The sequence below is a fragment of the Hylobates moloch genome, unplaced genomic scaffold (genome assembly GCF_009828535.3).
Source record: "Hylobates moloch isolate HMO894 unplaced genomic scaffold, HMol_V3 SCAFFOLD_11, whole genome shotgun sequence".
Taxonomy (NCBI): Eukaryota; Metazoa; Chordata; class Mammalia; order Primates; family Hylobatidae; genus Hylobates; species Hylobates moloch.
In genome coordinates, this window is record NW_026652286.1 from 102,165,103 (window position 1) to 102,180,805 (window position 15,703).

Consider the following 15,703-nt stretch of genomic DNA (forward strand, 5'->3'; position numbering starts at 1 on the left):
GGACTAGATTTGGAATTGGGATTCATGATCTTCTCAATCTTCTCCACGGCCTCCAGCTGATTCCCCACTGACTCAGTTTGCTGGCCTGGCTATTGCTTGGGAAGGGCTGGAGTGATCCAGTTGAGGATGTCAGACATTTTGGTGAATTTGCCGGATGTCAAGTCGGAACCATTTGACTGAGACCCAGGAGGACCTGGCTGAGAGCCCCTTCTTTGAACCCCTCTGAGATCCATGTTGGGGAGGCTGTGACCCTTGCTTTCTTGGAGGCCTCAATGCCTCACCTCCTTTTCTTTAATTTACTATTTTAACTGAAACATATGCCAGAGTGTGTGTCTGGGTCGGGTATTGTGGCCCACACCTGTAATCTCAGCAGTTTGGGAGGCTGAGGCAGTAGGATCGTTTGAGGCTAGGAGTTTGAGACCAGCCTGGGCAACGTTGTGAGACCCCGTCTCTACAAAAATTAAAATATGAGCCAGGTGTGATGGCATGCACCTGTAGTCCCAGCCACTCAAGAGGCTAAGATGGGAGGATCACTTGAACCCAGGAGTTTGAGACTGCAGTGAGGTAAGATTGCATCAGCTTGCATCGCTGCACTCTAGGTGAGACCCTGTTTCCTAAAAAAAAAAAAAAAAAAAAAAAAAATTAGCTAGGTATGTTGGCTCATGCCTGTAATCCCAGCATTTTGGGAGGCCGAGGCAGGTGGATCATGAGGTCAGGAGTTCAGGACCAGCCTGGCCAAGATGGTGAAACCCCGTCTCTACTAAAAATACAAAAATTAGCTGGGCGTGGTGGCAGGTACCTGTAATCCCAGCTACTTGGGAGGCTGAGACAGAGAATTGCTTGAACCCAGGAGGTGGAGGTTGCAGTGAGCCAAAATCATGCTACTACACTCCAGCCTGGGCAACAGAGCGAGACTCAGTCTCAAAAAAAACAAAAAACAAAAAACAAAAGTGTGTATCTCAGTGTCTCATCTTGTTATTTCAAACTGACTCTGGAGATGGCTGAGCTAATAATGTGTGATCCTATTTACTAGGGAGATTTTTCAGGTCCTTTTTCCTCTTCTTTTGCCTGCTGCCTTGGCCATATCAGGTTGGACACCAGTCCTATCAAAAAGTAGAGGAAGGAACCTCAAATGAATGTCTTAAGTTGTGTAGTAGCTCTTTGATACAAATTTAAGTGACAGAGGAGTCTGCATATCACCGACTAAAAGGGAATTTAGCTTCTGATTCTGTTAATGAGGCACCATCAGCTGTTTGGTAAGGGTCTTCTGGGTGCCACTGGAGCACTGTGGCAGGGATTACGGGTCCAGAAAGCAGTCGAGAGTGTCCTGTTGTGACAGAAAGGGATCATGGGGAAGGAACGACTACAGGAACAAAGACGCAGCAAGCCAGGCGCTGGTGCCTGTGCGGTGCTGAGTGCAGTAGGAACACAGGATATTGCTGAGCGTGGGAGACGGGGTTAGGGAAGGCTTCTCAGAGGAGGTAACATTTAAGAAGAGCTTTGATTCCAGGAGGGACAGGGTGTCCCGCACTGAGGGGTTGGCACACACAAGGCAAAGAAGCATGTCTCGCCGGGTATGTGGAGGAAACTGCAAGTAGCCAGGACATCTCCAGCTTAAAAGGTGTGAACAGGCAAATGGTGGACCTCGTATGCCTGGCTGAAATGTGAACTTGGTTGTTTAAGCAGTTGGCACTGCCTTTGTGAGCTGGAGGTGACATGATCAGACTTACATTTTAGAACTGTCTCTGTGGTGGCACCATAAATGATGGATGAGAGAGGCCAGACACGGAGCGGGGACCAGTTAGGAGAGAATCCGGTGATCATCAATGAAGACTTGAATTAAAGGGTGGCAGTGGGAACAGAGAGGCAAGAACAGAGAGGAGGACAATTTTTTTTATGATTATACTTCAAGTTCTGGGATACATGTGCAGAACGTGCAGGTTTGTTACATAGGTGTACACGTGCTATGGTGCTTTACTGCACCCATCAACTCATCATCTACATTAGGTATTTCTCCTAATGCCATCTCTCCTCTATCCCCCCACCCCCAAACAGGCCCTGGTGTGTGAGGTTCCCCTCCCTGTGTCCATGTGTGAGAAGAGGACAATTTTGAAGAGAGAATTGGCAGAATCAAGAAGCAAGAAGGGAGTTGAGAATTCTGTGGTTTCCGGACTGGGCCAGCAGGTGGATAGGGACACGATGAACTGAAGCTGGAAGACAGAGGACAGAGTAGACTTAGGTGGGGAAAGGTTGCGTTCTGGTCTAGACCTGTGCATTTGGAGTGTCTTTGGGCAGATGAAGGAGGCAGGTCTGTGAACCAGAGGTTAATAGATGGGATCTCCAGGTGTGATATGGCTGTTTCCACTTCCCTAGCATATAATTGAGAGCCTCATGAACTTGTGCACCCAGTGGAGTGGGCACCTTTGTCTATGGTAGCACGGTGGTATGTCAAACGGGCTTCAGCAGGCATGGCTAACATTTTAGGCTGATTTTTCAGAAGTCAGAGAATTTTTTTTTTTTTTTTTTTCAGAAATATTAGTTCTTCTTAAATCTCCTGGGGCTCCCCGATACCTGCCCAGGCATCGCTCAGGTCACCTACACAGGATTGACTCGCTTGTCTAGGAGGACACCATTGGCTGGCATGGAAGCTGCCATCTTCACCCGCCCTCTCAGATGTTCCTCACCTCCCTACGTGACCAGGGCCATGAGCACTCCCTCCTCCCACAGCTCTCACCCTCCTCCTCTGTGTTTGTTTCTCCAGTTTCCTAGGTGACCCCATTTAAGCGAATATGCAAGGAAGTGAGAATTTGTAACGGTGGCAGGTAATGAGAGAAAGCTGATGACAGTGAAGCATGTTTCTGTAGCCAGAGTGAGTCAGGGCTGCATTTTTCCCAAGTGAGCTAACACTGTTGGCTAATGCAGTTGCAGAGCTGTGAACTGAGCCTTCCATTGACTAATGCACCTGATGGCCTCAGGTGAACTGGGCTCGAGAAGGCACCGCCAGCCAGAACCACGGAGGACCCGTCTCCAGGGAGGCCTGGGAGACCAGAAGTCTGTGGGGTGGCCCCCTGGGTTCTTGGTTCTCAATGAGTGACTGCTTGGGAAGCAGTGCTTCATTTGTGGGAAGAGCCAAGTGCTGTTGGCACTGGGAATTTATTGGCTTTACCCTGTTAATCGCTTTCAATAAAACTGCCAGCTTCTAGTAGCCCTTCTACAGGGATGACCAGATGGATATGAGTACTGATTTAAGACCACTTCCAGGGTCCCCTGAAGGAACACTCTGTGTATTATTGGGGCTTTAAATTATACAGCCTGGTCAGAGCAGGGCAACTGGGCAGCTGCACCTGAGACTGTCAGGGCCGGTCCCTGTGGGCCTCCCTGATGGTTAGATCTCCCCAGGTAGAGAGCTGCAGCTGAAAACCCACACCTGAGACTCCCCATGGAGCAGGCAAGTGAGACTGACTGTGGGCCCGAGATTCACAGACGGCAATCCTCAGAAACCTGGGGCCTTTCAAAAAGTGGGGGTCGCTGCCCAAGCTCTGTCAAGGGTGGTTGTCCCAAGTTGCTGCATTCAAAGTCCACACTGCTTTGCTGAGCAGGGCTGGCGTGGCAGTGAGGCAGCTCATGTTGACTTAAGGAGGTGGCTCTCCAGTTGGTGCTGAGGTAGACCTGGGGTTCTTATCCTATTAGGTCAATGGTTGTTGTCTCAAGGACTGATGTCGGAAGTCTGACTGCAGACTTCCCTTTCTCATTCTACTTGTGCCACCTGGTTGGTTGCTGCTTCCTGGGATGAAGCATCCCTGTGATTCCCTTTGACAGGTTCAACTTGTGCAGATACGTTGTGAGTGGGTGTGAGCCCCAGTGCAGGAGCTGGGGTACAGGTCAGACATCGTGGGTTTGAATCCCGCCCCACTTCTTAACTCTACGATCATCTGCCAGAGGTCGGTAAAGGTTTTCTGGGCAGAGCCAGACAGTAAATACTTTACACTTTGTGGGCCATATGGTCTGTGACAACTACCTAATTCTGATATTGTGGCACAGAAGTAATATTTATTTATTTATTTAGACAAAGTCTCACTCCATTGCCTAGGCTGCAGTGCAGTGGCTCGATCTCGGCTCACTACAACCTCCGCCTCCCAGGTTCAAGCACTTCTCTTGCCTCAGCCTCCTGAGTAGCTGGGACTACAGGTGTGCCACCACACCCAGCTAATTTTTGTATTTTTAGTAGAGGCGGGGTCTCACCATGTTGGCCAGGCTGGTCTCCAACTCCTGACCTCAGGTGATCCACCCGCCTCGGCCTCCCAAAGTGCTGGGATTACAGGCATGAGCCACTGTGACTGGCCTGTTACAACAAAACTTTATTTACACAACCAGGTAGCAGACAGGATTTGGCCACAGTTGCTGAGAGAGTCTAATCTCTCCAAGCCTCAAATCTCTTATCTGTAAAATGGGAATAATTATACTACTTCACTGTGTTGTGAATGGGATAGATAAGACAGCATGTCAGGGGCTTAGCATGTAGCCTGGGATGCCATGGTGCTCAGGAAATGGTGGGTGTCTTAGATTTAGCCCCAGAAATGGCTTTGACTTTTAGGACTTTTCAGAAGACTACAGAGAAATACGGCACCATGATTAGCAGTAGAATGGAAAACAGGAAGGGCTGTGGATTTAATGTTTCTTTTGGAATCTTTATAATATTTATTTATAATTTTAATTGTTATAACAATTTAGGACAGCTACAGTGATTGAATCAATCCATTAAGAAGTATTTTTGAGCACCGGTTCTGGATTTAGCAGTGTGATGGGCACCTTCATAGGTAGAAAAGAAGTGCAAGGTATACGCTGCCCTGGCTGCTGAGTTAGGGAGGCAGAAATAACACAGTCGGAGTGATTAGAGAACAGCGGGAAACGAGGGACCATCTGGGTGACTGCTGGCCTGTGGGAGGGTGCAGAGGAGACGAGCTGTGGGAGCCAGGAGAATCACCTGCCAGAGGTGGAACCGGGGCTGGGTCTGGAATGATGAGTGGATTCCCATCAGCAACATCTGGCTTTGCCTTTTGTTTCCAGTTTGGACGATGGGCCAGAGGGTCAGAGTGAATGCTCTTGTCAAGCCAGGAAAAGGACTGTGTGATGAAGGCCCAGACATCCTTCTCAGGTCCCTTGCAGACCATGAATGTTTCAGGATGGGGACTGGCCCAGGTGTCCTCAGGCACGGGCATCTGTTTCTCAGTTTCTCAGCTTCCCAGAGTTTCCTCTGTTGGATTCTTGGAAGGAAAGAAAAGCGCTTTGGGGAAGACCTTGTTTAATGGGCGAGGTCCGAGCCTTGGTAGCCAGTGCTGGAGCCTGTCTGGAGCCTGTCAGCAGGATCCCATCTCTCCCGCTCCTCCCCATCCTGCTCACCTTTCCTTTGTATCTTGTGCCTTCTAGGTTGGACTTGGCCCAGTCTCTGGGACTCACTCAGCTGCAGGTGAAGACTTGGTATCAGAATCGCAGGATGAAATGGAAGAAAATGGTAAGAAAGGAGTGACTAACCATGATCCCATCTTGATGGGAAGGGCTTTTACTCCAGGGCTGTTGGGAGGGAGGCCGGACCATGTGGCAGTTTGGGCTGCAGAGATTGGAAGGCCTTCTATGCTGCTGGCTTACGGGGAAGCTGTTGCATCTGTAGGTTGAGCTATTCGTCTTGACCTGGATTTCCTAAACAGAGGGATATTCTTTTTCTGTTTCCTTAGAAATCAAAGGAAGAAAAGCTTACAGGCTTTTAACTTGCCAGTTTTTTTTTAATTATTATACTTAAGTTCTAGGGTACATATGCAGAATGTGCAGTTTTGTTACGTAGGTATACATATGCCATGGTGGTTTGCTGCACCCATCAACCCGTCATCTACATTAGATATTTCTCATAACTTGCTAGTTTTAACCCTACCTGCTAGCCTTTTCAAACAACTTCCTTCTTCCTCCCACCAAGAGCTAAAAATAGAAGTCGGTACTCTTTGTTTATAATGACATAGAGGATGCATCTGTTCTTTTGGCTGTGCATCCTCTAACGCAGTGATCCTCAAACTTTGGTGGGCCTCAGAGTCCCCTGGGTAGCAGGTTAAATGCAGAACTCTAGGCCCCCTCCCAGATTCTGGTCCCAGAGGTCTGGGCCAAGGCTGGGAATGTGCGTGTTAACAAGACCCCTGGTTATTCTGAAGTGCCTGGTATCATGAGCACGGTTTCCATCATCCTGCTCTAGTGCCTAGCTAATGAATATTTCCATCTTTGATTTTTAAGTATTAGAATATATACATCCCTACATTGTGAGGAACTCAATTTCATTATCATTTATTCTTTTCATTTAAAAAAGCACTATTAAATCAAAATTTTCCAAAGTAGTTGAGTGTTTCCTTTCTCAGCTTTGTAAACCGCTGAGACAAGGTCAAAGCCCAGAGCAAAAGAAAACGAGGAGGGGTGGCGATAAGGGAAGAAGCCCTGCTGTTCTCTGGAGCCCAGGTGCCACCATGTCACCTGCCATAGGCTTCTTACCCCCTCACCAAATCTTAGTGGCTCTTTCTCCTCTCATCCATGCCATGCCTTCATGATGACATTCTAATTTGCTAACCTGTCTGGTCACAAGCCCTATTTCTTGGTGTTTCAGGGCTGAAATATGATGTTTTCCACAATAATCAAATAACTAAGGGGTTCTCCAAACCCCAGTTTTCAGGAAAAAAAAAAAAAGTCAGTGGATAGATGTTTTCTCGATATTATAGTTTTGTCCAATATTGTTTTTTCTTAAACTTTTAGTTCTTGCTATTCCTTGCTATTTTCTGCTAACAATGAGGAGAAAAAAAAACAAAGTAAGTAAATTGCAAATGAATATCAATGGAAAAAATTAGGAAAAAAGTCAACAAGCAGCAATTATTATATTCCCAAAAAAGAAATTCCTGGGCAAATCTTGTAATTTCCTCTGGGGGGACCTGACCCTGAAATGAAAGGGTTTTCAAATGGAGGCGACTTGGCTCATGAAGTGCCCACGAATTAAGACAGAGATGCCAGTTATGTGTTCAAACACATGGAGATTGCATGAGTCAGCAAATACATATTTTGTGTCTCTTGTGAGCCATTCCTTGTCCTAGGCACTATAAGAAGTAATGAAATAAAATATCACCCTTGCCTTCATGGAATTTATGATCTAGTCAGAGAAACATGGCCCAGGAGGTAGCTGCCAAGCATGTTATAATTAAGTGCTGGTTGTTACGGATTTATAAGCCCATCGGAGTTCAGAAGAGAGGTAATGGAGAAGGTGTCCGGGAGAAGTTAAAATTGAAGGAGGTGGCCAGGACGGTGGCTCACGCCTGTAATCCCATCAGTCTGGGAGGCCGAGGTGGGTGGATCACATGAGGTCAGGAGTTTGAAACCAGCCTGGCAAACATGGTGAAATCCCGCCTCTACTAAAAATACAAAATTAGCTGGGCCTGGTGGCAGGCGCCTGTAATCCCAGTAACTTGGGAGGCTGAGGCCAGAGAATCACTTGAATCCAGGAGGCAGAGGTTGCAGTGAGCCAAGATCACACCATTGCACTCCAATCTGGGTGATGGAGCAAGACTCCATCTCAAAAAATAAAAATAAAATAAATAAATAAATAATAAAAATAAAAAACCAAGAAATTGAAGGAAGAATGGATTCAGTTAGATAGTCTTCCAAAAACTCTACAGTGCTAAGCACACATGGATACCCTTTGGGGGAATGGTCTCTAAAGTACTAGACTTGGGAGTGAGAAGCACCAGGCTTTGTTCCCATGCCTGCCCTTCCCTGGCTGATTTTGGGCAAGTCCCTTCACTGCTTTCTGTGCAAGATCCACCCACCACCCACCTCCTTCCTCATCAATCATCAGCATTGAAATCAATGCCTCCTAAGTAGCAGAGGCATTGTTTAAATTGGTTATCAGTAATCTTTTCGTGAGTCAGATGATTAAGGAATTGACAGGCAGCCTCTTCTGCCAGCACCGCCCAGTGCCTGTGGGACAATGCGTGTGCCTTCGTCTCTGACGTCACTTGTTTTTCACCAGCAACAGCATTGCTGGCACGGTTGTGGGCCAGTTATTGGTGGGTATCAATGCCATGTAAACCAAAATGGAAGTAACTTAGCAGATTTAACCTCAGAACATTCTGCAAGCCAGTCACCTTCAGGTCCCTTTAGGAGCCAAGAGGCCCAAGCTGTCAGTTCACTTTTGAGATAATTCATTGAGCATTTAACACTCATCGGGCCATGGAGATGCAAAGATAAGACATGAGTCTCTCCAGCAGAAAATAACATTATAAAAAGGTACTCAGTCAAGTGCAGGAGACAGACCTGCGAACTGGTATTATTATTACACGGAGCAGTCAGAGCAGCAGCAGGGAGATTTGTAGGATCAGCGCAGAGAGTGGAATAGCAAGGCTGTGTTGTGATCCTGATTGCTTCATCTAGTTTCCCAGTAAAACTCTTTCAAGGCTATCTGTTTAGGTACTAGGGAGGAAAAGAAAAAGATAATTGGGTAATAAAGATGTCTCAAGGCTAGTAACCTAATTGGAACTGGAAAAAGATTAGCAGTTGATTCTCAGACTTATTCACATGGCTGCCAAGGGTAACCTTGCCAGAACCAAGATAGCGTCTCTGACGAGTTCTGACCGGTCAGCATTGGTAACCTATAGCGGGTTGGGTAAATTTAATCTTGCACATTAAGATGGGATGCTCACCCTCTATCCCATGGCTGTTGGCTTTAGTTCTTGCAGGACCCACAGTGTTTTTGCAACAGGCTGAAAGAGCCTCATTATTCGGTGGTCTCTTTGAGCTCTAAAATGCCATTCTGTTCTGTGAGAGGATCCAAACGGATACCTCCTTTCTCTCCTAGTCACAGAATTGGGTGGGCCCCACACTATTCATGGTCATTATCTTTCTCATGAAAAGTCCCCAAATAGTGAACAACTCCATGAATTGTTACCAGTAGCTCTCTGTGTAATCTTGGGCAGGTTACTTAACCTCTGTGTGCCCGTTTCCTCTCCAGTAAAAGGCCTAACAAACACGTACCTTTTAGGGTTGTGTTATTAACTGAGCTAATCTCTGTAAAACACGTAAATAGGACCTGCCATATAGGATACAGCCAAGAGATGTTATTGCCATTATTATTATCATTATTAGTATTTTTATTACCTATCCACAAAATCCATGTCTTCAGAGAATCCAAATATTTGGAGGCCAGGATACCTAAGCCAAAAGTGAATTCTGTGAGTTTCAGGGACTCGGTGCAGCCCTGAGTGTTTGTCCTTTCTCAGTCCCTGCTCCCCAGTCATCTCCCAGTCAGCGCCTTCGCATGTGGGGCCCTGCTTGAGGTCCGGTGGAACATCACATCTTCAGGCTGAGAAAGTCAGCTAATGCGAGCAGCAGTGTCTGGGAGGAGATTCATGCTGGGGAATCCAAACTTGTTTTTCAGCTTCGTGGAAACAGTCATCAGTTATGTGGCCCTCGCTGCCCTATAAAGCTGCAGAGAGAGACAGAGAAAAAGGAGCAAAGATCACCCCCACTAATAAGTCTACTGCCTGGAGTCTGCTGGGAGGTTGGCTAATTGCAAATAAATACCAGACATAGAACAGTGGCCCATTTTACATATCCCTCGCGCATTATGCTGAATGCAATACTGCTAAGACTGTTAGATTCAAATGGTCAGGAGGTTTGTGTTCAAATCCCAGCTCTGCCCTTGGCTTGCTCTTTGATACTGACAAACTCTGTCAGCTCAGTTTCCTATCTGAAAAGTAGAGAGAAGGAGGGAGTTCATTCCTGCACTGACATTCCCTGCCCCCTACCCAGGCTGCTTAGAGGGAAGCAAAAGGCCCGGTCTTAACACCTTCAGTAACAGAAGGTCTGAATACCTCGTTGCAGAGTTTGGAGGAGGGCCGTCACCAGGCACGGCTAATAAAATTGGATGGTGTGCTAGGTGTTCTTCTGGGAGGCAGAAGGAGGCATGTGACCTCTTAGACAAGGAGCTTTTTGGCTTCTCTGGACCAACGGGACTAAACTGGCTCTAAGAATAAATGGGGAGAGGGCTCCTGGGAGGAGGGCCACAGGGTGCATGTGAATGGGCAGCTCCTGATGGAGAGTGGTTCTGAGATAATTGCATGTCTCAGGTGTGCTGGAAGGCAAGGGGCCAGAGGTTGAGTGCAGAAAGCAGCCAAGAGGGTAGTTATCTCCCAATTATTGCTTGTGCTGGAATGTTTTATTCCATTTAGAAAATGGTCTAATTGTTTTGGGGATTTTTTTTTTCAGGCAGTAGGAAAACAGCCAGGTGGGGTCCGTCCAAACCGTGTGGGTGGTGTTCTCTAATTGCTGGGCTGGACTTTCTTTGGCCAATTAGGCGGTTTCCACGGACCTGCCCTTTTCTAGTTTGATTACTACATGGGGCAACTTACTTTTGTATAACCTCTTTCATACTGAGTGGATCTGCTTTCAACATGTAAATTCCATCTTGGCACAACTGGGTGCTTTCAAAAGTCTGCACTCAGACTGAAATCAAAATCAGATAATGACTTATGTGAAAAGAAATACAGGGAATGTCTTCTCCCCAGGGGTGGTTTCTGTCAGCATCTCTACCTCGTTAAAGCTCCCCTTAATATCTGTGTGTTAGCTCTTCATGTGGAAAGGACAGTGGTTGAGCAGATTTTTAGCTAAAAGGAGGTGTTTACTGAGAACTTCTTGGTTTTCTTCCTTCATACACAAAAATTAACTCAAAATGAATCATCTTCTAAATGGTGAGAGTGAAAACTATAAAACTTAGAATATGAGTAAGTATTCATGACCTTGGATTAGACGAAACCTTAGATATGACAGCAAAGGCACAAGCAACAGAAGAAAACATAAATTGGGCTTCATCGAAATTTAAAAATTTTGTGCTGTGAAGGACATCATTAGAAAAATGAGAAGACAGCCCACAGAATGGGAGAAGCTTGCATCTGATAAGGGACATGTATCCAGAATATTTAAAGAACTCTTACAACTCAATAATAAAAAGACAACCAAATTTAGAAATGGGCAAAAGATTTGAATAGACAATTTCTCCAATGAAGATATACAGCTAGCCAATAAGCACTATGAAAAGATGCTAAACTTCATTAGTCATCAGGGAAATGCAAAGCAGAACCACAATGAGATACCACTTCCCACCCTCTAGGATGGCTGTGGTCAAACAGACATCAACAAGTGTTGGTGAGGATGTGGAGAACTGGAACCCTCTTATGCAGCTGGCTGGAACGTAAAATAGTGCTTTGGAAAACAGTCCTCAAAATGTGAAACATAGAGTTGCCAAATGACCCAGCAATTCAATTTCACTTCTTTCCCATGTGCATAAGAGCTTCATTCACAGTAGCAAGCAACCCATGTGTCCATCAACTGATGAGTGAATGAACAAAACATAGTATATCCATAAAATGGATTATGTACTGACAAATGCTACAACATGGATGAACATTGAGAACATTATGCTGAGTGAAAGAAGCCAGTCACAAAAGTACACATATTATATGATTCTGTTTATATAAAATGTCCCAAAATAGGCACATCTGTAGAGACAGAAAGCAGACTAGTGGTTGCCTAGGGCTGTGGGCAGATCAGGTAGGGGCTGGGGGAAAATAGGGACTGACCGCTAATACTATGGGGTTTCTTTTTGGGGTAATAGAAGTGTTCGAAAATTGCCTTGCGATGATAGTTGTACAATTCTGTGACTATCCTAAAAATCACTGAATAGTGCACTTTAAATGGATTTGGTATGTGAATTATATCTCAAAGCTGTATAAAAAATAAGTTTTATGGTTTCATCCTTAAAATTAGCACCTGGAGGTTCTCTGCTGCTGTTGAAGGAAAGAGGAACAGTCAGTAAATATTTAGGGACTGCATAGAAGTTAGCTGGAAGTTTGATTCTGGGAGCATGGAGTAATGGAGAGAAGCAGGGTTTGTCTTCAAGAAGCTTATATACAAATATAGAAGATAAGATTAAGTTAGGTTTATAAATAGCAAAAATATCTCCCACCCCTAATCATCTGTGCTAATCCAGGTCCTCTGGAAGCCCTTCTCACTAACTGCCCAGAAAATCAACGACTATGCCAAGCCAGTGGAGGAAGGAGTGTCTATTACATTCCAAAGTAAAATATAAATATTTTTAAAATTATCCCTGTCTACCTCCTGGGACTCTTGTGTGGGTCACAAATTGGGATAATAAGGGTGACAGGCCTTTGAAGTCAGCCAAGGCCATTTAGGATCCAGTTATTTGGCTTGCTTTATATCTTTCCTCGACTCTACGGAAAGGTTTGTTGAGAAAGCCTAGTTCATTTGGTAACAGTTGTCAAACACCTGCTATGTGCAGGGGCTGAAGTGAGAGGGGCAGCAGGTAAACATGCAGTGACCATAGTTTCTGAAAAGTGCTCTGGCCAGGACAGTAGAGGCTGCTCCTAAGGCACATAGCAGAGGGCATTTAACCTAGACCTGGGGGATCAGGAAGGCTTCCAGGGGAACTTAGCCAGAAGAAGGAGGGTGGATGGTATATATATTATATTCTGGGCAAAGGAAACCTACCATTCAGGTGCAGTTCTGGTCCTTTCATACACATTATCTGTTGGTCACCCTCACTGTCACCCTGTAATACAAGGTATTATTATTCCCATTTTACAGATTAGAAAACGGACACTCAGGGCCTTTAAAGGACTTCCCAAAGACAAAGATGATAAGTGGCAGAGTTGGAATTTAACCCAGTTTTTCTGCTATCAAAGCCAAAATGCTTTTTAAATGCTGCTGTACTACTTCTTCAAACACTACAAGACTACATGTTTTATAACATTTTTTCTGATTACAGAAATACTTATGTTTGATCATTGTTGAAAGTTTAGAAAATATAGAAGAAACGTAAAGATTAAAAATGATCCATGATCCTGCAAACAAGGTGGTATATAGGTTGTCTAGCCTCCAAATTGGATTATGCTAAGAATCTGGTTTTTTACAAAACTATATTAATAATATTTTCCATGTTATTAAACATTCTCCTATATAGTAATTGTAATGGTTGTCAAGTATTCTGTGTCTTTGGGATTTACTATAATTCTACCCAATTACATAGCTAAACTTTTAGGATATCACCCCCCTCCAACTTTTGCTGTTATCACCAATATTGTGATGAATATTTTTGCAGATCAATCTTTGCCTCAGTCTTAGATAATTTTTTAGAATTTAGCCTAAGGAATTTCTGTATCAAAAAGCTATGCACATTTTAAGGCTTTTGATCTGAACTCTCAGATTGTCTTGAAAAGGTTGTAACAATCACACTTTCACACTGTGTGTTTTTTTCCTGCTTGCTACAAATACTGTTGTCTTTTTAGCTTGTCAACTTGACAGTTATTGCATTAACATTTTAATTTTCACTTCTTTCCTTATTGTTGAAGTTGAATTCTGAAACTGCTTATGATTACTGTATTAAATGCCAAAATATGTAATATTGACCAAAAGTGCATTGAGCATCTAAAGAATGGAGGTGTCTTTGTAGACCAGAGGTGATGGGTTGAGAATATAGTTTACCAAATCCTGCAATTTCACTGCCGGAACAGATGGTTTAGATTCAATGTGAGGTTATACTGGGAGTGGAAAGGCAGAGGGAAGGAGTTATTTCTTAGATTTAATAACGATTTTTTACTCACATAGGTTCTTAAAGGTGGACAGGAAGCACCCACAAAACCCAAAGGTCGCCCCAAGAAGAACTCCATCCCCACATCAGAAGAGATTGAAGCTGAAGAGAAGATGAACAGCCAGGCCCAGGGTCAGGAGCGGCCGGAGCCCTCTCAGGGGCAGGAGGAGCTCTGTGAAACACAGGAACCGAAAGCATGTGATGTCCCCTTAGAGATGGCGGAGCCACCAGACCCGCCCCAGGAGTTGCCAGTACCCTCTTCAGAACCCCCACCATTAAGCTAAAGTAAAACCCTTTTGAGGGAAGAGGGAGACTGGGAGAAGGGCAAAGAGAGAAGGCAGGGAGAGTAGGGAGAGAAAACCTTCCAGCAGCCCAGTAAACTGGGGGAGAAGAGACTACCCATCTCCCTCCCTCCCACAGTTCCCATTGGCCTTGTCATCGCAAGCATTTGACAAAGACCTGTCTTGGGCCTTTCTCTTCCTGAAAGGCTGCTTTAGCCGTGGATGCCCTTGATTAAGGAAGAGAGCGCCTAGGAGCTGCCTTCCCCAGCTAGGGTGACGGCTGTAGGGCTGGGTCTGTGTTGCAAGCCCTATACCCCAGCATGCAGTGGAGAGTGCTTAGCTCTCTCCCTCCCGACCTCTGGGCAGCCAGTCATCAAAGCAGAGAGAGGTGGCGGCATGTGGGCAGCATGCCCAGGTTCCTTGCTGACTCAGCACTTATTTCTGTAGTTTTAAAAAAGAATTTAATGTTTTTGGTTGTATTTTTTTGGGGGGTGAGGGTGAGCAAAAACATGGGGGGAGTTCTGAGTTAGAAATGTTTCTGAATCAAGTTTGTTTGAAGACACGTGTGCCTTTGTACCCATTATAAAAGATGCTCATAAGACCCGAGAACTGGTAAGCTTTTTTTTTTTGCTTCATTTACCTATTTATGCCTAGTGTTCCATTATTGGAACGCTAAGCTTGTGGGAGTTATTTCTATCCTACTGCTCAAGGTCATCGCCAAGATCTGATTTTTCATAAAAAACATTTGTGACCTTCGGCATAAATGGGTTAAGTCTCCATCCCTGAAGCTGCAATGCAGATATGTTCAGATAACTTTTATTTTTTAATTAAAAATAAATCTTTCGAAAGGACTGTTTTGTGTCTTCTGAGGAGTGTATCTAACCCTTCCTGAATGTGTCCTATGGGAAGAGAGACTCAGAGAGTGAACCAGACTGGGGTGGGGGGGGGGGGCCGCCTTTTCCCCGTCTATAAGACAAGGGATTGGGCAAGGCCATTGGTGTCCAAGTGCTGAGAACTGTGGGAGCGGAACCGAGCCTCCGGGATGAGGACAGGGCAGAGTAGCTGGGCTCTCCCCTCCACCTGTCCCCACCGCCTGTCCCCTCCACCTCTCCCCACCACCTTCTGACAGAGCAGCTCCCTTCTCAGCCGCTTCACATTTGGGGCGTCCAATGGTCTTACTTTTTTAAAGAGGTAAGAAATGTATATGCTTCAAAAGTCAAAACTATAAAAAAGAAGTCGGGCCGGGAGCAGTGGCTCACGCCTGTAATCCCAGCACTTTGGGAGGCCCAGGCAGGTGAATCACGTGAGGTCAGGAGTTCGAGACCAGCCTGACCAACATGGAGAAACCCTGTCTCTACTAAAAATACAAAATTAGCCAGGTGTGGTGGTGCATGCCTGTAATCCCAGCTACTCAGGAGGCTGAGGCAGGAGAATCGCTTGAACCTGGAAGGCGGAGGTTGCAGTGAGCCAAGATCGTGCCACTGCACTCCAGCCTGGGCAACAAGAGTGGAACTCCATCTCAAAAAAAAAAAAAAAAAAAAAACAAACGAAAAAAAAAAAACAACTTGCTTCCACCCTGCCCTCTCCTCCCCTGAATCCCCGGCAGGTAATTATTTTTATTGGTTTCTTGTTCATCTTTCCAGGCTTTCTTGACCAAGTGTTCATTTGGATGATGGGCTGTGCAACTTTTAACACAGGAAAATCTGATAACTACTTGACTAGATGTGCCGGGTGATTTTAA

General features: G+C 45.3%; 1 protein-coding gene across 1 annotated transcript in view; it reads left to right on the forward strand.

The window, feature by feature from the left end:
* BARX2 (BARX homeobox 2) overlaps window positions 1-14,813 on the forward strand; it is a 77,938-nt gene extending 63,125 nt beyond the window's left edge. Inside the window, exons 3-4 of the mRNA XM_032168171.1 lie at window positions 5,428-5,512; window positions 13,699-14,813. Of these exons, the coding sequence (XP_032024062.1) occupies window positions 5,428-5,512; window positions 13,699-13,965 (352 nt within the window). The 3' untranslated portion in view covers window positions 13,966-14,813. The remainder of the gene's footprint in view (window positions 1-5,427; window positions 5,513-13,698) is intronic.
* The last annotated feature ends 890 nt before the right edge of the window (window positions 14,814-15,703 follow it).